The sequence below is a fragment of the Hemicordylus capensis genome, chromosome 5 (assembly GCF_027244095.1).
Source record: "Hemicordylus capensis ecotype Gifberg chromosome 5, rHemCap1.1.pri, whole genome shotgun sequence".
Taxonomy (NCBI): Eukaryota; Metazoa; Chordata; class Lepidosauria; order Squamata; family Cordylidae; genus Hemicordylus; species Hemicordylus capensis.
The window spans coordinates 23,315,279-23,337,344 of NC_069661.1; the positions used below are offsets into that span (position 1 = coordinate 23,315,279).

Genomic DNA, 22,066 nt, shown 5'->3' on the forward strand with positions numbered 1-22,066 from the left:
ATAGCTTACACTCTGGCAGTGAAACTGATTCTTAGGATCAGTCTGTAGGAGTATAATGCATTTATTAAAACAGTAAAATTGAATCCTCCATAGGAAACCAACTAGGTAAGAAGGCTCCACTTATGCTCATTAAATTTCTGTTAACTATGCCATATACTCTCCTGGAATTATAAGTACTCTGTAATGAATATGGATTATTCAGCAATTATTTGCTACTGTGCTTGTATGAATGTCACTCATAACTCAAGATACATGACAAAAATCAAAATGCCTCATTCTTATCTATAACCACAGAAACTTTTCACTCAACTTCTGGCCATTGTTCATGGAATTTATTGTTTCTGTGCTTTCTGCTTTTTACTTATTATTTAGTCACCTTCTTTCATTCCATTCTCTTTTTCCCCTCCCTATCTAGCAGTTGCACAAAAAATGAATGAGCAAATTAACAGCCAGGAGATGAAACTAACTTTGCTACAGAAGAAGGTTGACAACATTTCGGTCGTCATGAGTGATGTGAGCAAGACACTCTCCTCTCTGGAAGGCAAAATCAATGAAGATAAGGGCAGAGACTTCCAGGCTTTTCTAAAAGGTAAAAGAAAGAAATTAATGCAATCACTCACCCAGTTAAAAGTTCCAGGGAAACAAAGGGAGAGAACAAAAAAGAAATAAAGAAATGATCAGAAATGGGCTTAGAGTGTCCTGCTCCGTTATTCTGCATTTTGCAAAGGGAAGTATATTTTGCTTTGCTCTGTTAATTTCTTTTTAAAAGAAGACAGATGATAGAGTGGAATGCCATATGATAAAGCCATCAGTGCCCACACTACAAAAATATGGAGTTGGCATATATGGAATCCATCTATACATGGACCATCTGTATATACACTGGTCCATCTAGCCCAGTACTGTCTTCTTTGACCGATGGTGGCTCTCCAGAGGCTCTTGCATAGAGGTCTTTCCCATCATCTGCTCCATGATCCCTTTGACTAAAGATGCCAGGGAAAGGATGTGCTCTATAACTGAGTGATGGCCCCTCCTCAAGCTGTTTATGCCCAAGCTGTTTATGCCCTTGTTTAACATCACTGTTAAACAAGTTGTGCAGGTTTTCTGTAGTGCTTCAAAACACTACATCTCACCAACATCCATTCACAAGCTTTAGGATCAACATCATGTGAATACTTTCCATGCCAGCAGGACACATTCCTGACAGCAGGTGGTGCTAGTGTGGAAACTTTTCTGCAGAATCTGGAAGGACCACATGACGATCCACATTGCTCTTTAGGCAGTGGTATGGAAAAGACATGATAAGGATGCTGGCTGACATACTGCACTACGCTCCTTCTATGCAAAATGTGTGCACAGTTGTTCAAGAACCCTTTTTCGCAAAATGCAAGAATTGCACACATGCAGTTGTGCAATGGATGGGCATTATTTCAAACAGCTGTCCATAGTGCAACTGTGTTTGTGCAATTCTTGCATTTTGCACAAGAATGGACTTGTGCAACTTGTGCTGTTATGGGATGGATGGAACATTGTGCAATATGTCAGCCACCATTTCAAACTGGTCCCACATGTTGACTATAACATGTACAAAACAAATACCTTTAAGTAATGTGACAAACATTCATGTCATTGATCTAGCAACATTTTCATAGAATGTGTCCTTGCTTCTTTAGCCTGAACTCCAGTCTTCAGTGCCATTTGGTCGTCATTGAATTTGGTTCCTTACACAGTTAGTTTAATTAGTACACCTTTGAGTCTCCAATAGGCATGAAGACAGCTTCATTTATTATAGTTGCATTCCTTGCTTCTCTCTGGAGTTTTAAGTTCCGCATACTGTTCTCAAATAGCATTGTTTTACCTGGAGGCGTATGTATACTTTCTTTCCCATCTATCCTGCTTCCCCCACCCCTCTGGTGTATTTTATTGCTGTATGGAACTCCTGACCCTAGGGTGTGCACTTAATATGCACTTGGACATTTTTCATTTCCTGCCTGCTTCCTTTCCAACTCTTCCTGTGTTCCCTTCAGTTTAATCGGTCACTTCCACATACATTCTGAGATGCTTTGGTAGAACCCAGATGTTTGCTTCTCTCCCACCCTGTGCCACATTTTGGATTCAGTTTCATTATCAATACATAGTAAGATCAGATGCAGGCACACTCAGAAGACAATTGGGATGAGTTCAGTGTTTGTGTGAAGTCCTCTCTATGTGGCCATCTGAAAAGAGTAAGTCAATATCCACAATCTCACATCAACTCACACAAAGCCTCACAATTAGTTGCTCTATAGCTCAACTGCTGCTGTTCTAGAAAATGCCTGTCTCTTTGCACATCATTGGAAATGGGACATCTACTGAATGCAGTGTTAGTTTCTCCCTGTCTCCAAGCAGTGCATAGAGGAAGTATGTGTATGCCTGATAGACAGAGCTACACTTTAATTCAACAGAAAGGAAAGGAAACCAATTATCCTATGAAGTTACTTCCAATCCTTTGATTTTGTTCTTCTCTTGAAATAGAGATCTCCAAATATTCAGAGACCTCTGAATATCGCACCCCGCAAGAAATGTCCACTAGACTTAGCACTGAGTAGTACCATGTGGCGCTCGCTCTCTCTCTCTCATACCCCTGGAGTCCACCAATGCATTTTCATTTTACAGCATTAAACCAAGTTCCATTTTGCCCACCCACCCACTCCAAATCTCAGCAATTTGCATATGCTGCTAGGTGGCTCTTTGGAAACTGGCCAGAGGACCATAAACTATTTTTTGCCCACCTGCATCTGATGCTTCCTTGTAGAGATGTGCAGAACCGGTTCTCGATCAAACCAGTCTGCTGTGAACCAGGCCAGTTCGATCGTGAACTGCTTTGGACTGCTTTGAGCTGGTTCATCAGTTCGACCAGCCAAGCCAGTCAGTTCGACCAAACCAGTTCACGGAGAGACGGTTCAGTCCAAATTTGGCCCAAACCACCACAAACAGTCAGTGCGCACCCCTACTTCCTTGAAATTCATTGGGTATTTTGCCCCAGAAGGAAAATCCAGACATTTCCTTGAATTTTTCTTTAGGCAAAAAGTGGTGGCAACCCCAAAATTTTCAAAAATCTGCCTCTGGAATGTCTCTAACTTTGTCAAAACTCTTATGCAGCCCAGCTCAGAAGTAAGTACCACTGTGCTCAGTGAGACTCACTCCAAAGTTAAAGTGCATCAAATTGAAGTTGAGTCTCCATGGCCTCTACTTTTCAAGCTGGAAGGCTGTCCTCATATCTGAGGTGGGATCTGTTCACCCACTCACCTGATGCTACTCAATTTGAATCTTCCAGTATTGGCAACCAATGGTGATGTAGCCATATCCACTGAATAGCAAGAGGATAGCCCCTGCAGGGATGGCATCCTTTTCTTTAATTTTAAATCTCTTGCTCTTTGTTTGAAGGCTCAGAGTGGGGCTTGGAGTGGTTTCCTTCCCACTGAGGCCCTGATCAGTTGCACACCTTCACTTAAGTCAGGCATTCTCAACCATGGGTCCCCAGAGGTTGTTGGACTACAACTTCCATCATCTGCATCATATGGCTGGGGATTATGGGTGTTGTAGTCCATACCCTCCATGCCATCAGGACACATTCCTGATAGCAGGTGGTGCTAGTATGGAAGGTTTTCTGCACAGTCTGGAAGGACTACATGATAAGCTCTGAGTGGTCATCCAACAACATCTGGGGACTCAAGATTATGAACTCCTGATTTAAGCAATATTCCTGATTATGAACTCCTGATTTAAGCATCCTCAGACAGTTCTCACGGTTGCAGAGTAATTATTTATCCACTGTACATAATTGAACAGGAAGTCAACTTTAACTGAGAAACAAGAGTTTGATATTTATTACTAACTAAACTTAGGCTAAGAAAACAATAAACAGACTAACAGTCTCTTATGCAGAGAAAGGGAGAACCTCTCAGTTTGAATTCAAGGCAGCAAGTAAGGAGCAGACAAACAAACCGTAACTCCACCCCCAAGCCAGTACATAGACACATTCACATAGGGAAGCATGCCCCATACAAAGAACCAAGACAATGTCTATGGCAATATTTCAACGCTCACTGGGCCCCAAGGACAGCTCTTTGTACAGATGGCCTGGTTCTGTCTTTATGGGCAATGCTTGAATGATGGTGGAGAGGTCCTTAATGAATCCACAGTTCCCACCCTGACCTCTCCCCACTACCTGACCTTTGCCAGATCATGGCTCCCATAACCTTCAACATGCAATAGTTAACATCAGGCAAATGATCTGAGCACCTTCTGGCGCTCCCTGCAATTTGAGCGCTGTACATGGCCTGCATTTATAAAAGTGGCATTTTGTTTTAGAGGCTTTTTATTAAATTTTCTTACTACTTTAACACCAGCCTTGTCCCGAGCTAAACTGAAATCCATCCACTCGCTGTCTGCTTGCTTTCTCTTTGATTTATGTTAGTTATTTACAAATCAGGTTATCCTCCTGACCATGTTGTCTTATGAAAGTGCTACGATTAGCTTCTTTTATTAGCTTTTCATTATAAGCCTGGGGACTCGACAAGGCTTGACCCTTGCAGAGGTGCAAGGCGTGTGTGTGTTGTGTGTGTGTGTGTGTGTGTGTGTGTGTGTGTGTGGTGGGACTGCGAGACAGACCACTGAAGAAGCAGGATATGTTCCCCACCTTCCCCTCTGCCCCTTTTGCCTTCCATTTGAGCTCTTTCATAAGCACTTAAAAAGAACTTCTTGCTCTCCAGGGTGTCTGGGCACTGTTCCTTCTATATTGTTCTGACAGCACTGCAAAGAACACTTCCATCAAAACAAGATTGATTCCCAATCTCAACCTCCCTTTCTCTCTGACTCTCTGGCTCCCAAAAGGAAGATAATTCCCACTCCTTTGCATCCTTCTCTCTCCATCTTTCTCTCAGCCCAAGAAGACTCTGTATTTCAGTAATTCAGAGCTTTCAGTAACTCTGTCTTGCCTGTAGGCTCCCCAGAGGCATCTGGTGGGCCACTGTGTGAAACAGGATCCTGGACTACATGGGCCTTGAGCCTGATCCAGCAGGCTGTTCTTATGTACTTATTTATATCCAGGCACAACAGATTAACAATGCAGTCCAGCTTCCTGACTCCCCTTCTCTCTCTCCCTCCTCCCTCCCTCCCTTCCCATGGACTAGGAGAAGCCCTTAATAATAATAATTTCTAATTAAATGTCCACCAAATGCTGGGAATATGTAGGGAAATATGACCATAAAGATGCATTGCAGTTGCATATGTAGGTGAATGCCAGCCCCAACATACCTTTTCAGCTGACTTTGCCCCATCTTTCTTTCCCATGGCCCGTGCTTCCTCCCTTTCTTTGCCCCTATTGAGTCCTTAATCTCTCCTGTTGTTTCATGTCCTGCATTGCCTCATCACTCAGTTGTGTTTCCAACCCTTGACTTCATTTTTGTATGCCCACATTCATTTGAACTCTTTACCTCCTTACTGATGAATGTCAGTTGCTGGGCATGCAAATAGGGAGGGTGGAGACCAGTGTTCCCTCTAACAGGGATTCCCAGATGTTGTTGACTACAATTCCCATAATCCCCATAATATGACCAAAGACCATTGCAACTGCAGTTGCTGGGAGTTGCAGTGAACAACATCTGGGAATCCCTGTTAGAGGGAACGCTGGTGGAGACTTGAGTAATGGTTGTTGAATATATGAACATATGAAGCTAACTTGTACCATCAGTACCTTGGTCCATTTTGTCCAGTATACTTTAGTTGAATACATATTTACTAGGGGTGTGCACAAAACCAGTTTGCCCGGATCAGTATTGTGCCCCCAAACAACACCCCCCCACCCAGCTCAGTGCATTTTAAAAAAAATTAAACACTCATGGCCGAGTCTGGCAGCCTCAGGGGGTGCTGCCACCAGGGGGGGTGTCTACGCCATTTCCCTCCCCCCCAGCCTCCCCCTGGTCAGAAGACCTGGACCTTATTTTGGGAGCATTCCGGTACTTTCTCTGGTGGTGGGGGCCATTTTGGAGGCTGCTGTGCATGCGCCCTGGCCATTTGCGTAGCCTAGGTCACGACCTGGCCTCGCAAATGGCCAGGGCACATGTGCAGCAGCTTCCAAAATGGCTGCCACCACCAGAGAAAGGGCCAGAATGGGCCAAAACAGCCCTTAGAAGACTATGGGGAGGCCAGTGGAGGAAGAGGGAAATGGTGGAGAACCTCTGTGACTGTGGCATCCCTCCCCCCACATAAGGCTCCCAGACCCAGTGGTGAGTGTTTAAAAAGTTTTTTTTTAAACTTTAGAACCCCCGAACCGGGTGCTTCTGGTCATGATGGGGCAACGGGGTGGCAGGGAAATACGCTGCTGCCCCGCCAGAACCCTTTTAAACTGCAGCGCCAGCGGGGGAAACACGGCGGGAGGTGTAAGAGCACCCTCTACCGCCCTTAAAGGTATCTCCCTCCCCCCTCAAGCTGCCCCCAGCCAGTTCTGTGCACAGCTCTAGCAGCTGATGGCACTTTGTGGGGAGTTTGTGCAGGACTGGGGCTCGAGGAGAGTCAGCAGTTTCTGAGCACCACTTGCCCAAACTAATTAATTCTGGCTTATATCCCCTGCTAACTGAGCAAAGAGGCAACTTTTTAAAAGTGGAGATTGAGCAGGGGGAGAGCAACTGGCCCTATCCATCCCCAGCACAGCATCCCTCCAGTGGCTGTTGCTGGTGTTTATCTTATGTTTCTTTTTAAGATTGTGAGCCCTTTGGGGACAGGGAGCCATTTTAATTAATTCATCCATCCATCCATCCATTCATTTATATCTATGTAAACCTATGTAAAGCTTTGGGAACTTCTGTTGAAAAGCGGTATATAAATATTTGTCTTATTCGTATTCGTATATAGGAACTCTGCCTGTGGCAGCAGGCCCGCCACCAGCACCGTTTCCAACCAAAGGGGCAACACCAAAGAGGGTTTCCCCTTTGGGGGGATAATGAGGGTGAGAGCTAGTCTCTCTGGCCCAGGCGTGTATGTGTGTATGTGTGTGTGTGTGTGCTGGTAGTGTGGCGGTGGTGATGAGTTAGTATTTTATATATATTTTTTATGTTATAGTGCATTGAGTTAGGATTTGAGGAGGGTGGAGTGATGTGCCTGGACAGGGATTGGGGAGAGGAGGAGGTATGTGGGGCTTTTATTCCGGTAAGAATGGGCAAAGGGAGGTATGACGCTGGGAGGCAGAAGAGGATGGAGTGAAGGAGTGTTAGACATCTCAAGATTTTCACTCCGTCTGGTCTGCCTTCCAACCAGCAGAATTTGGGGATACCTGTCAACCAATCCTCTGCTCTGGTTGTGTTATTGAATGCCAGACCAGCCCATAATAAATAATCTATCATCCATGATTTGATCTTGAATGAGGGGGCTGACATATATGTGTTACTAGACCTGGGCTGATGAGCTGGGAGGTCCATCGCTTACCCAGCTCTGCCCACTGGGATATTGGATACAACACCATTCTAGACCAGTAGAACGGGGAGAGGGAGTTGCTGTGGTCCATAGAAATGCCATTCCTCTTGCCAGGAGGGCGATCCACTCTGTGTTAGGGTTCGAGGGTTTGTTCTTAATGTTGGATCAGAGAGACAGACTAGGGATGCTGCAGGTGTACTGCCCACTCCACTGCCCAGTGGCCTCCCTGGCTGAGCTGGCAGAGGTTGTCTTGGATGTGGTGTTAGAAGCCTCCCTCCATGGTGTTGGTAGGGGACTTCAATATCAATGCCGAGGCTGCCTCTAATGGGTTGGCTCAGGACTTCATGGCCTCCATGGGTCTGTCTCATGGGTACAACACATGTAGCTGGACATACTCTTGTCCTGATTTTTGCTAAGGAGTTTGGTCAGTCAGAATCTGTTAATAGGAGGGCTTGAGATAAGCCCATTGTCATGGACAGATCACTCACTGGTGAGATTTGGGCTTACATAGGCAGTACCCCTCCGCAGATGGTCCACACTAGGAGACTTGTGGAATCTGTTGGATTCCTGAATGCTCTGGGGGATTTTAGGGTTGACTTGGATGGTGCTCCTGTCGAGGCTCTGGACTCGCTGTAGAATTGCAAGGTGATCAGGACTATCAACACAGTTGCTCCCAAGTGCCCTCGGCGATGCTGTGGAACCCATAAGGCACCCCAGTATTCCAGGAAACTATGGGTAATGAAGTAGGAAGGATGATGGCTGGAGCATAAGTAGCCAAAATCCTGTTGTGAGTTTGATTGAACACAGGTGAGAGCACATTATCATGCCTACCATGTGATCGTGGTAGTGGTGGAAAGAAATTATTTCTCTGCCACCATTACATCCTTGAGCAGCCGTCCAGCAGAGCTTTTCTGGGTAGTGAATGTCCTCATAATATCGGGCCAGAGGATGAAAGGTTTATCACCATCAGTGGCCTGCTGTGACAAATTTTCAAAGCACTTTCAAGATAAAATTGCTCAGATTTGCAGGGAATTTGACTCCACATTTGGAGACAGTTTGTTGGAGGCGTCTGGAGCAGTTATCTCCAGTTATTTTGGATCAGTTTCTATTATTGCGGTCTGAGGATGTAGACACACTGCTTGCAGGGGTCTGGGCAACCACATGCTCTCTTGACCCATGCCCAAAATGGCTGATAAAGGTGAGTCAAAGGTTGGGTGGGTTCAGGGCATGGTGAATGCCTCAATGAGGGAGGGAGTTGTCCTGCTGGCTCTTAAAGAGGTGTGTCCCTTTCTCAAAGAGAACCTCAAAGAAAGGAGGTGTTTCCCTTTCTCAAGAGAACCTCCTTTGACCCAAAAGGGTTGAACAACTATCGCTCAGTCAATACACTTTTGGGGCAAGGTGCTTGAGAGGGTAGTGGCAGTTCAATTGCAGGCATGCTTGGAAGAAGCAGATTATTTAGACCCATTTGAATCTGGCTTCAGGCCTGGTAATGGCACTGAAACTGCCTTGGTTGTCCTAACTGATTATCTTTGTCTAGAGAGGGATGGGGGAGTGCAACCTTGTTGGTTCTCCTTGACCTCTCAGTGGCTTTTGATACCATTGATCATGGTATCCTCTTGAGACGGCTGCAGGCATTGGGAGTTGGAGGCACTGTTTTACAATGGCTCTGCTCCTATCTCCAGGACTAATATCAGAGAGTAGTCATCGGAGACTTTTGTTTGGTACCCTGGGAACTAATTTGTGGGCTTCCTCATGGATCAGTCTTGTCACCCATGCTTTTTAACATCTATATGAAGCCGCTGGGAGCTGCCACCAGGAGATTTGGAGTGAGGTGCCATCATATGCTGATGACACTCAGCTCTATCTCTACATTGCATCTGAATAAGGAGAAGCAGTCCAGGTGCTTGACCATTGCCTGAAGGCAGTAATGGGCTGCATGTGGACCAACAGATTGAAGCTGAATCCCGACAAGACGGAGGTACTGTTTGTTTCAGTATCTCGAGACCAGGAATTAGGGAGATGGCCAGTTCTTGATGGGATTGCACTCTCCTGGAAGGGATAGGTGCATAGTTTGGAGGTTCTAATGGATTCATCGCTGTCACTTGAAGCTCAGATGGCCGTGGTGGCCAAGAGTGCCTTCTGATGATGATGATGATGATGATGATGATTTTACATTTATATCCCGCTCTTCCTCCAAGGAGCCCAGAGCGGTGTACTACATACTTGAGTTTCTCTTTCACAACAACCCTGTGAAGTAGGTTAAGCTGAGAGAGAAGTGACAGGCCCAGAGTCACCCAGCTAGTTTTATGGCTGAATGGGGATTTGAACTCGGGTCTCCCCGGTCCTAGTCCAGCACTCTAACCACTACATCACGCTAGCCCTTCCTGAATCAAGATAGCTTGTCCACAGTGATCCATGCTCTGGTAACCTCCAGATTGGACTATTGTAATGCTTTCTACATGGGGCTGCCCTTGAAGATGGTTTGGAGGTTGCAACTAGTGCAGAATGCAGCAGCAAGGCTGCTGATGGGTATTTCTGGCTGGATGCACATCACACTGGTTTTATAGGAGTTGCACTGGTTGTCAATTAGCTACCAAGCCCAATTTAATGTATTAGCATTGACATAAAAAACCCTAAATGACTTGTGCCCCAGATATCTAAAGGAACATCTCCTCCCATATAGACCAGGTATTAAGACCAGCAGGAGAGGCCCTTCTGGTAGTGCCACCTCTCTCAGTGGTTCAAGGGGGGTGGCACATGAGAGGGCCTTCTCCATCATAGCCCCCGGGTTATGGAATGACCTCCCCACTGAGGTGCATCAGGTTCCTTCATTATATACTTTTTAATGATTTAAAGATGCACCTCTTTATCCTGGCCTTTGGCTCAAAGTAGAGTTGGTTTTTTGCACTATGTTGTTTTAATCATTTAGTTGGTTTTCATAGGCTAATGTTTTAAAATTTTTAAATGTTGTTCATGTGTTTTAATTGTTGTAACCCGCTCTGAGACTATGTGGTATAGTGCAGGATATAAACGTGAATGAATGAGTCATTTAGGGCACAATCCAGCCAGTTAAGGCTTCCTAAATCCCATTGATTTCAATTGGAGGGTGAAGCATGTGCTCAACTCTTTCACGATGAAATCAGTGGGACTTACAAGTGTTTAACTGGAGTGTGCCTTTGGACTATATCCTATTTCGTTTACATCTTGCCCTTGAAGTTTTCTCTCTGCTCACCTATGCACCCTAAATTCTGTTCCCCAAATTCTGCTCACCTATGCACCCTAAATTCTGTTTCCTTCTCTCTAAATCACAATATCTAGAAATGATCCACTAATTTGTACATCAGGCTTCCATCACAAATAAAGCAAATACAATGAAGGCTTGACCTCTTCTTTGCTTCAGAGGTTAAACACTGCCCATATCTCTCCTACTTCGATGGTTTCTGTCCACATTAGATTTATGCTGTCCGTTCTTCCACTAGATTTGTCATGCCTTCTGCATTTGTATTGTTCAACCTTCCATCGTATTTTCAAATATGACCTTTGCATTGCCTAATATGACCTTTTGCAGGTCCTCCTCTCCCTGCCCCCATTAAAAGTCAAGCAGAGAATAGCTGGGGAAGAAGAGAAAATACCATCTGCAAACACTGAGGGCAGGCGAGAAGGATGAATGTCCAAGTATGACATGCCCTATTAAATCTGTATGAAGATACATCACTCAGCAGAAAAGATAGTGGAGTTGCCACCGAATGAAAGGGATATTATGTGGCTTGACCACAAGTTCTCACTTATGGATGGCACTATATAAATAGGTATAATCCTGGCAATTGTTCAATATTTGATTTGCTTTTATGTGGAAATTAAGAGAAAGGTGGGAAGTGTCGTAGTTTTCCTCTTTCCTTCTATTTCCCTATGTGTAAAAATATTATGAAAACCTCTGTGCTCCATGCTGCATTGTAAAAGAGCGTGTGCATGGCCAAGCGATCTTCATGCCATTTTATGCAATGGCATATTTGCTGCACTCTCCCTCCTCTTGAACCTCCTTCCCATTATACCACTCAGCTTGAAAAACCCTCTGGCAGAAGCACTGACAGCCTCTTCATGTAAGCAATGGAAGAGTTTACCGGGCTATTTCACCATACACTGTATAATGCACACTGCGTTTTTTATGCTTCCTAGAAAGCTGATATTATCCATTTGGTCAGCAGCTTTTTCAAGCTGAAAGACTTGCACATGAGCTCAGAATTCAATTGGAGTTCAAAAATTGTGGGTTATCGCCACTCCCCAAACAGCACTCCCATATATAGATACAGGTGCTGGTTTGAATCCCCACTGGTATGTTTCCCATAGTCTGGGAAACACCTATATCAGGCAAGGATATAGGAAGATGCTGAAAAGCATCATCTCATACCGCATGGGAGATGGCAATGATAAACCCCTCCTGTATTCTACCAAAGAAAACCACATGGCTCAGTGTTTGCCAGGAGTCAACCCCAACTCAAGGGCACAACTTTACTTACTGAACAGAAGCATGTTTCATGTAACCTTAAAGCTGTCCAAAGATGCAGTCCTTGGAGCACATCTGGCATTAGCAAAATGCAGAGATATTGCTGCTGCATCTGTCCCTTGCCCTTCCATTTTTTTGGACATTGTTCAGAGCTAGTGCTTCATACGGAGAGTCTCTCCTCCCCTGAAGAAGACGGAGATCCTGTCACAGGATGGCTCATTGCTGGCTCATTTCTGTCTCATTGCAATTCTTCAGGATGCAGAAAGTTTAGTCAAGATTTCAGAGTCCTTTAAAGATGAGGGAGTCGTAGCCTGACAATGGTAGCAGTTGATGGTCCAATTGGCTGTGACGTTCTGTGCATATCATCAATATACGGAGCAGAATTCTTGCTGCATGTTACCAGACCTCCGGGTAGCTAGTAACACATGAAACCCATCTGGAAGCAAACAGTCATTCTTTCTGTGTGCCTCCAGCAGTGACAGAGAGACGTAGTGACTGGTGATATCAATGAGATTGTATTTATGTGCTTGACAACATGAGTTTCAAAGACTTATAATGCTTTCCTCGAGTATGAGCAAGTATGGCGACTCCCAATTTTTTCTCCAACTCAGATTTTAAACTGAGCCAGAAAAGAATAACCCTCCTACTTAACTACCTACCAACCAACCACCCCAAAGTCATGCTAGTTTTTCCCTTGGAAAAACTGCAGGGGCAACTGATGACGTGCTCCAGGTGCTGGAAAGAGGGGAAAGAGAGATGTCTCCTTCCCTCTCCCTGCTTTCCATGGCTTGCTGCCATCATGCCAATATGTGAGGCTGGGCTTTGGGGTACTAATGATTGAGAAAGGGACTCAATACAGATTTGGAGCAGCTAATTTTGGGGAAAATAGTTGAGTTTATTTCCAGACTAGTTTGATGTGAGCTGGCGGGAACTCAGCCATCACTAGTAATGACTAAAAGTACAAACTCCTGGTTCAAAACTCATCGCACCACAAACTCAGTAGGTGGCCTCAGGCAAGGTTTTCGCAGTGTCAGCCTCCTAGCTGCAATTTGGGGAGAATGATTGGCTTACCTCACAGGACTGTTGTAAATGTTACTGAGGTAATGTATGTGAAGCCCTGAGAAAACTGTAAAGCTGCCATTTCAGATAGTGTTCTGGATATTTCCTGCATTTCTTTGAGTGCTTTGTTGCCCTAAAATTTTTGCTTTTATTTATTAATATTTGGGGATAAGGGTTTTTTGGCTGAGGGTGATATCTAGGCTGTTTGAACACAATGTACTTTATACAAGGGCAAGTATGCAGTTTCTAAGTTATGGGTTTTAATGTCATTCCTCTCATCTCTAGGTTTTTATAGACTTCGTAGAGCCCCTCAGACATGCTGGTCGTTTTTGGACATAACACAGAATTGCTGATCCATTGGACCCGCGGTTCCACTCCCCCCCCCTTCCCATCTGAATTTGGATGTTCAGGAGAGCTCCCTCTCTGCAGTCTCACTGATTGAAGAGAGGAGGGGGAACAGGCTGCCTGCACTTCCTTCTTTACTGAAGGACAGCCCCGGCAGCCAATAGCAGCCAGATTGAGGGATGAGGTTCCTCCCTCAACCCTGGTTCCAAAGAAACCAGACTGTGGTGCCAGCGTTAGGATGAAATGCTGGAACCACAGAACTGGAGTTCCAGGTGGCGGACCTCAGTACAGACTGAAGGTACACTGTCTTTGAAGGGAAACCGCAGGTCCATTTTTTTGTGAAACTGCAGTTTCGTGCATTTTTGAAACCGGAAGTCCCTTCACCTCCAGCTTCATGTTATGTGCAAATGCAGCCTTTATCTGTTGAGGAGATTGTTTCATTTGAGTTTGGGTGGGTTTTAATGTATTAAACAATTAGTGATTGCTCAAGTTTCTTTAGCCAATTAGTACATTTAGGATTTGACAAGAGATGAGGGAATTCTTTAATTGACTCCCCACAAGACAAATCTTTGTTCTGACACCATGTGGGCCACATGCAATTCCTCACAAATCCTTCATTGTATCAGTTAAACCTTCTCTTTCAGGTTAGATTTGTTATTTTTGGTACATTGTTATTCCAGTTATTATACTGCCGTAAATCTCATCAAGTTCTATCTAATATAGTCCTTTGAGGTGTGGGTATGTGTACGCTGTAGAACATAATAAAACTATCATTCATGCATATTGTCACTTTAGTCCATAATTATCAATATGAAAGATGAGCTGAACACATTGAACTCAGATGCTTTCTTCAGTCAAAGCTAATTCACCTAACTGACCCCTGTTGGTTATGCAGTCTAATTCCCAATTATGCTGTACTAATGTACAAGATCTCTCAGGCAGGCAGGATGGGTAAAACAGATAGATAGATAGATAGATAGATAGATAGATAGATAGATAGATAGATAGATAGCCTAGCTAGCTGTTATTTCGGATTCACCTGAGTCCAGTACAGCCATCATATGACACAGTACACAGGGTGGCTGCTACTGGTTTCGTCCCAAACTTTCAGTTGGAAACTGGTCAACATACAAGGGATCCTGGAGGGATTTGGCTCTGAAATGAAAATGCACCTCTTATGCCTTCTAATCATGGCTTTATCACCCTTCTCAGTGGATGTCTGATAAAGGGCTGGTGGGGGGGGGGGTAACCTTGTTCATATTACCACTACTTCATTGTCCTTTCCTTGTGGAGAGCAAAGGTGTAAGTTAAGGTAAGATATTCTGCAATTTCCCTCTTCGCTCACCTTTAATCTGCTCAAACATCATCACCCTTTAGAGTGCTCCAGCTTTAAAGATATTCCACAAGGCTAGCTATGGGATATCTGTTGCAACAAAACTGACAGAGTCATGCGGTGCCTTAACACATTAGTGTACTCGAGTGTGGAGTGTATGCCTCACACATCTCTATAAGCATCCTCTAGAGGAAGGGAGGTGTGTGTGCAAGGGCTGGTCTATCAATCAGACAGATAGAGAGATTCACTTGGGAAAGGACTGGCAGGAACAGAGACTGCTTTTATGGTCCACTTCCACCCACCTCTGCCATCTGCCTTTACTGCTCCTCCTCCTCCTCCCCTTCCTCCTCCCACACTTTCTCGATATGAAAAGGAAGAAGGGAACAGAGTGGAAGAAGAAGTGTGGAGAAGAGGCAAATGATGGACTAGAAAAGGGAGGAAGAATTTGGGCTTCTAAGAGCTACATAATTCTTTTTGTCAGCGCCTTGCAAGCTACCAGCAAAACAGTGGAAAGTACAAAAATTTACATCTAAGATGTGAAAGTGCCTCTTTTAAGAAGAAGCTCAAGGTTTTAAAGCTAATCCTTGAAAGCAGTGCAGCTCAAATCACATAAAAATGCCTATGTGGTGAAGAGGCACTGGGCATTATTTAATCTCTCTATATCCCTTTCTTTCTTAAAGTATTTCTCCCTTTCTTTTAAGCAAGATCTCTTGCTCGCTCGCTCACTCATTCTCCCCCGCCCCCTCTCTCACACACACACTTGTTAGTCTGTTGCAGAAAAAAATCTTGTGGCAGCTCAAGGCTAATAAATTTATTGTAGCATAGGATGAAATGGATGTGTTGCTTTTGAAGGTATCACAAGATTTTGTGTTATTTTTACGCACACTTCCTTATCCTTTCTATGCTTCAGCGTGCTCTTTCTTCTCTCCCAGCTCCTACACAGCACCTCAGCTTACCTTACAGCCACACCTTTGCACATGCACACACTTCCTCCAAAGAACATTTGCAGTGCCTCCTTGTACTATATAGGAACATAGGATGCTGCCTTCTACTGAGTCAGACCATTGGTCTATCTAGCTTAGTATTGTCTTCACAGTCTGGCAGTGGCTTCTCCAAGGTTGCAGGCAGGAATCTCTCTCAGCCCTATCTTGGAGAAGCCAGGGAGGGAACTTGAAACCTACTCTTCCCAGAGTGGCTCCATCCCCTGAGGGGAAGATCTTACAGTGCTCACACATCAAGTGTCCCATTCATATGCAACCAGTGTAGACGCTGCATAGCTAAGGGGACAAGTCATGCTCGCCAACACAAGACCAGCTCTCCTCTCCTAACAAACCACCAATCTTTCGGTTAACAGCTGCTGCTGTGGAAGACGTATGTGTGTGCGACCTTGGACTATGGTAGAGGTGTTGTCAGAGGTGCATTTAGGCACGGACCGCAGGGCAGGGGTCCGTGGCCTCAAGCTTCCTGGGGGGCCTCCAAATGCTCTGGGGGGCTTCCTCAGAGTCCCGATGCCCCGCCACTATTTCCCTTTTCCCTCCACTGCTTCCACTCGCCTGCTCCACTTCATTCACCCCTCAGTAATGGTGGTGGCAGCAGCGGGGCTCCACAAGATGGGAGAAAAGGAAGAGCGCATGGATGCTCAGTGAGCCTCACAGTCCAAATTTCAGGAGTGACTTTAGACTACAGTTGGAGCTACTGATCACTTGCACATGACCTTCTACCTGTCCCTGTGCGATAACATCCCCCAGGAGATCACCACTTTCCTCCTCTTCGCACCTTCTTCTGCTCCATGCCTCTATCTATCTATCTATTTAATGTATTTATTTATTTAACATATTTTTATACCGCCCAAAACTTACATCTCTGGGCAGTTTGCAACAAGATAAAAACAAAGGCTCCATACTTTCTCAAGTGCTTTTTAACATCTACATGAAACCGCTGGGAGAGATCATTAGGGGATTTGGAACTGGGTGTTACCAGTATGCTGATGACACCCAGATCTATTTCTCCATGTCAACTTTTTCAGGAGCTGGCATATACTCCCTAAATGCCTGCTTGGAAACAGTAACGGGCTGGATGAGGGAGAATAAACTGAAGCTGAATCCAGATAAGGCGGAGGTACTTATTGTGTGGGGTCAGAACTCCAGAGACAATTTTGATCTACCTGTTCTAGATGGGGTCACACTGCCCCAAAAGGAACAGGTTTGCAGTCTAGGAGTACTTCTGGATCCACACCTCTCCCTGGTTTCTCAGGTTGAGGCGGTGGCCAGAGGTGCTTTCTATCAGCTTCGGCTGATATGCCAGCTGTGCTCGTTTCTTGAGATGAACAACCTCAAAACAGTGGTACATTTGTTGGTAACCTCCAGACTTAACTTCTGTAATGCGCTCTATGTGGGGCTGCCTTTGTACATAGTCCGGAAACTTCAGTTGGTTCAGAATGCGGCAGCCAGGTTGGTCTCCGGGTCATCTCAGAGAGACCACGTTACACCTCTGCTGATGGAGTTACATTGGCTGCCTATAGATTTCCGGGCAAAATAAAAAGTGCTAGTTATAAGCCCTAAACAGCTTAGGCCCTGGGTATCTGAGAGAACGTCTTCTTCATTATGAGCCCCACCGTCCATTGCGGTCATCCGTGGAGGTCCGTCTCCAGTCGCCGCCAGTTCATCGGGTGGCCACATGGAGACGGGCCTTCTTGGTTGCTGCCCCGGGACTATGGAATGTGATCCCTATTGAGATAACATCCTCCCCATCTCTGACAAATAAAAAAAAAATACTTAAAAACCCATCTTTTTACTCAGGCTTTTTCAGCTTTTTAATAGGTTTTTAATTCTGTGATTGACTTTTAAATTGTTAGTTTTTAATTGTTTTTCTGTGTTTTTATATGTGTTTTTGACTGTTTTATCATTGTCAACCACCCAGAGACACGAGTTGGGACGGTATAAAAGTGCAATCAATCAATCAATTAAAAACATTAGTTAAAAACAAAAACAAGAAATTTAAAACACAACAATTTAAAATTTTTAAAACAGTATTCTAAAAACAACATTGAAACAATCAAAACAATATCAGTTAAAAGTCTTTAAAGAACAGATGCATCTTTAAAGACTTTTTAAAAGTTGTCAGAGATGGGGAAGCTCTTATTTCACTAGGGAGCGCATCCCAAAGCCTCGGGGCAGCAACAGAGAAGGCCCGTCCCTGAGTAGCCACCAGACGAGCCAGTGGCAAATGCAGACGGACCTCTCTTGATGAACTCAGTGGGCGATGGGGTTCATGATGAAGAAGAAGTTCTCTTAAATACCCAGGGCCCAAGCTGTTTAGGGCCTTATAGGTTATGACCAACACCTTGTATTTTGCCCAGAAACATATCGGCAGCTAGTGTAACTCCTTCAACACGGGAGTAATATGGGCTCTCCTAGATGATCCAGAGACCAACCTGGCTGCCGCATTCTGGACCAATTGTAGTTTCCGGACTACATACAAGGACAGCCTCACATAGAGCGCATTGCAGTAATCCAGTCTGGAGGTTACCAGCAGATGTACCACTGTTTACCAGCAGATGTACCACTATTACTCCTTAAATCCAGGAAGCATGGTAAAGGAGGAGTGGCAGTGTCTGTTTTTCCTTGGCATACCATAAGGTAACAGGGATCGCATTGAGTGTCCTGTCTCACGCATGGATAAATCTTGGGCCAGCTCTGTGCATATATGTGTGTGAAGGCTGTCCTTGAAGCCAGATAATGTTCTGGAAGCTTGTGTGGAAGTGATGGGAAGGGTTATTCTGAAGACAAGTCCTGTGTTAAAAGCCCTGAAAGAGCTGCCAAGTATATTTGCACTGCTGTGTTGCTAAAAAAAAACACCTCTGTTGTTCATAGATTGAATCATTGTAATTTTGCAATAAATAATCTCCTGACTGGACTGCTGCTGGACTTGGCCACAAAATTACAGAACATGGTTGTGACAGAACTCTCTGTAGCCTGCAACTCACTTCATGAGATCCATCTGACAAAGTAGAGTCCAGTCTATGAGAGCTTGGACCTTAATACATACATACTGTACATATATACATACATACATTCATCCATCCATCCATTCATTCAATTTCATTTCAATTTTATACAGTCTAACAAAAAATATATATATTCGGGGCAGTTTTCACACTAAAAAAAAACCCATTAAAATATCAGCATTAAAATGCTTAAAACCATTAAAATAGCATGTATTCGTCTAAGGTATTACAGGTTTCTGCTGCTGTTTTCCTTTTTAAAAGGCACTCCCTGATGAAACAAAACAGCTTAGCTCTGCTTTTCCCCTTACAAATAACAAAGTTCAGAACATGCTTATGGTGCTAAGATGGCTGAGAATTAGCATGTTTTCAGTACCTTTACTGTCTCCTGGGCTGGCAGCCCATCATTTCCCGAGAAAGCTTGCTGCATTTCTGCTACCGTGATAGGGGCCTTTAAGCTATTGGTTTATTATGCTAGAAACTGTGGTTGCACACATGTTATGGCTCCTCCCCCAGGACAGCATGATTGATTAAAAGGATGAGAGTGACTAGCCAAAGCACTATTCAAACACAGGGCCTTCTGAGATTCAGCCAAGGCAATCATTCACAAGAGTAGGGAAGTGACTGGAAAGCTCTCTTTCCCCCTTCTTCCTCAAAGCAGAGCCAGAAGAAGAATGTCCTTGGGATCGAAGGGCACTTAATGAAGTTTGCTTTATTATTGGATATTTGGTTTTCTTTTAAAATAACAGAACATCTTGCTGTTTATTAATGGGTGTCTCTTCCTCCCTAGGTCTCAAGTCCAAAAGCATTAATGAACTAATCAAAGATATTGTAAGAGAGCAGTTGAAAGTCTTCCAAAGTGAAATGCAGGAGACAGTAGCCCAGATTTACAGGAGTGTGTCTGTTCTGTCTGAAGACCTTGAGAGCACCAAAGAATTAGTCAAGCACTTGAATGCTTCTCAGCAAAAATTGGCCACAGAGGTGAAAAATAGACCTACGAGGGTGGAAATCCTAGACATAAGGACCCAAATCCTGCACATTGAGGAGGAGATCAGCTTAACATGTGAAAGTCCCATCAAAGACTTGCAGGAAAAGCAGAAGACCATGGAAATTGCTCTGGAGCATCAAAGTTCAAAGAGTGATATTTATTATGAATCTTTGAACAGAACTCTGAGTCAAATGAAAGAAGTGCATGAGCAACTGTTATCAGCTGAACAGGTTTCGGACCAAAACATTCCTACAGCTGGCAAATCAGTGAGTGATAACATTACAGACTACATGATTAGTCTACATGACAAAGTGAAAACACAGAGTTTGATGGTTCTGCAGCTCTATGATGACCTCAGAGTCCACGACAGCAAGATTAGTAATCTCACTGTGGCACTGGAGATCCAGAGAGACTACTTACAAGGAGTGTGTGATGACAGATTGTCTGAATGCAAGGTGGACTTCACAAAGCAACTGAAGGGTGCAGAAGAGAACATGCATTCTATAAAGAGAACTCTAGAGAACCTTGTGTTTCCCTTGGAAGATAAAATAGACAAAATGAAGGAGCAAGTTAATGACCTCTGTTACGATATGGAGATCCTCCAGCCCTTGATTGAGCAAGGAGTGCCTTTCAGCCTTCCATCAGAATATGAACAGCAGATTGAAACAGAAGCTATGAACAAAAAGCTGGAAAATTTAACCAGTGTCATGATGAATCTGAGTTCCACAGTCAAAGAACTTACCCAAAACCAGAAAGAGCTCAAAGGTCAAGTTCAGGCTCATGATGAAGTCTCTGAGAGGCGAATTAATGAATGTTTTGTTCTAATGGAGGACGGCCTAAACAAGACCATGGTGGTTATCAACAGTGCCATTGATTCTATCCAGGATAACTATGTGCTAAAAGAAACACTGTATACCTTCAAAAACGAGACGGAAACCTGTGCTGAGAATATAGAAAGTGTATTGACATTAATACCTCAGTTCCAACAGATGAATGAATCCCTTCAGATACTAGTCAATGAGAACCAGAAACGTGGCATTACTTCAGAAAGAACTCGACCTTTTTCAGGTCTTTTCTCTGATGAACCTGACATCCCCCATCTCAAAAAAGATCACCAAGATCTAAATACAACAAACTTGCAAGAGTATAAACAAGACAGTGGCCACCAGTTGCAACCCACACAAGAGCTCAAAGATCACGAAGTTCGCCTGAAGGCCGTTGAGGCAAAGATAGCCAAGTTTTTGGCAAACAACTGTGTCACAGAAAGAAATGTCAAAGCTGTAGTAGCACAAAAGGACAAAATTGTATCTGCTCAGCTTCAGGCCCTGAGTTCCAGAATCAGGGCGCTGGAAGCCAAATCTATCCGCATCTCTGTGATAATCCCTCTGTTAAACAAGACAGCCTATGAAGCACAGGGTTTGTGTCAGGAGATCTTTGGAAGTCTCCAAAAAATGAATACCACCATTCCCCGGTTAGTAAAAGGTCCTCCTTCAGACAGCTTGCTGTTTCAGAAAGGCTTTCAAGAACTCACCGAATCCATGCTGGAGATAAAAGCAGGAATGATTCTCTCCAATCTAACCTGGTATGTAAACAAGTCCCTCGCTGATGCAGTAGACACTGTGACCAAACGTCTGAAGACCACTCCTCAGGTTGTAAAAAAGCCACCAGGAAAAAAGATACCAATGAATACCACCACAAACCAGGCTGGACGGAGTCAGAGAAACACAGATACCACTTTGGAAGCAGGTAATACATTTTAAAACTAATCTGCTACAATCTCTATATATATTTCTCTTAGGCGTACCTGTCACTAATCCCATGCGTGGCAGCTCTCGTGAGAGTTTACGAGCAAGTTGCCGGCAGGGGAAGAGGAAAGTGGCAGAGCCAGACAGGCAGGCAAGTGGTCAAGGAGAAAATGGCAGCGGCGGGAGCGGATGGGCGGGCGAAGGAAACAGTGGCGGCGGTGGCTGGCAGACAAAGAAAATGGCGGTGGGTGGCGGGAGAAAACAGCAGCGGGTGAGGCAGAGAAAATGGAGGTGGTGAGTGGGGGGAGAAAATGGCAGCAGCAGGCGGGGAGAAAGCGGCGGCGGCGGGCAGGTGAGGGGAGACAATGGTGGCGGCAGGCAGGGGGAGAAAATGGTGGAGGGGGAGGGGGAGGAAGGGGAGCTCTAGGTTGTATGTAGGGGAACAGTGCACCATTAATCCACTCTCCCTGATGGCATCACAGTTCTGCTGGGGTTATGTAATCAAATGGTTATGTGAATAAGGATGGGTTGGCATTCAAGTCCCCAACAGAGGAAGGGGGCTGTTGAGCATCTATTTCTTGAGGGAAGTGACAATCTGGCACCCAAATCAGTCCAGTTGCTACTGGCCCTGAGCTAG

General features: G+C 44.6%; 1 protein-coding gene across 3 annotated transcripts in view; it reads left to right on the forward strand.

Annotated features, from left to right (window-relative positions):
- The window catches only part of MMRN1 (multimerin 1), a 102,353-nt gene that overhangs the window by 62,428 nt on the left and 17,859 nt on the right, over positions 1-22,066 (forward strand). For 2 of the 3 annotated variants that reach the window (XM_053258249.1, XM_053258251.1), the window contains exons 5-6: positions 416-589; positions 19,487-21,430. In XM_053258249.1, coding sequence (XP_053114224.1) covers positions 416-589; positions 19,487-21,430 — 2,118 coding nt within the window. The remainder of the gene's footprint in view (positions 1-415; positions 590-19,486; positions 21,431-22,066) is intronic. The other variant, XM_053258250.1, reaches the window with a different exon arrangement.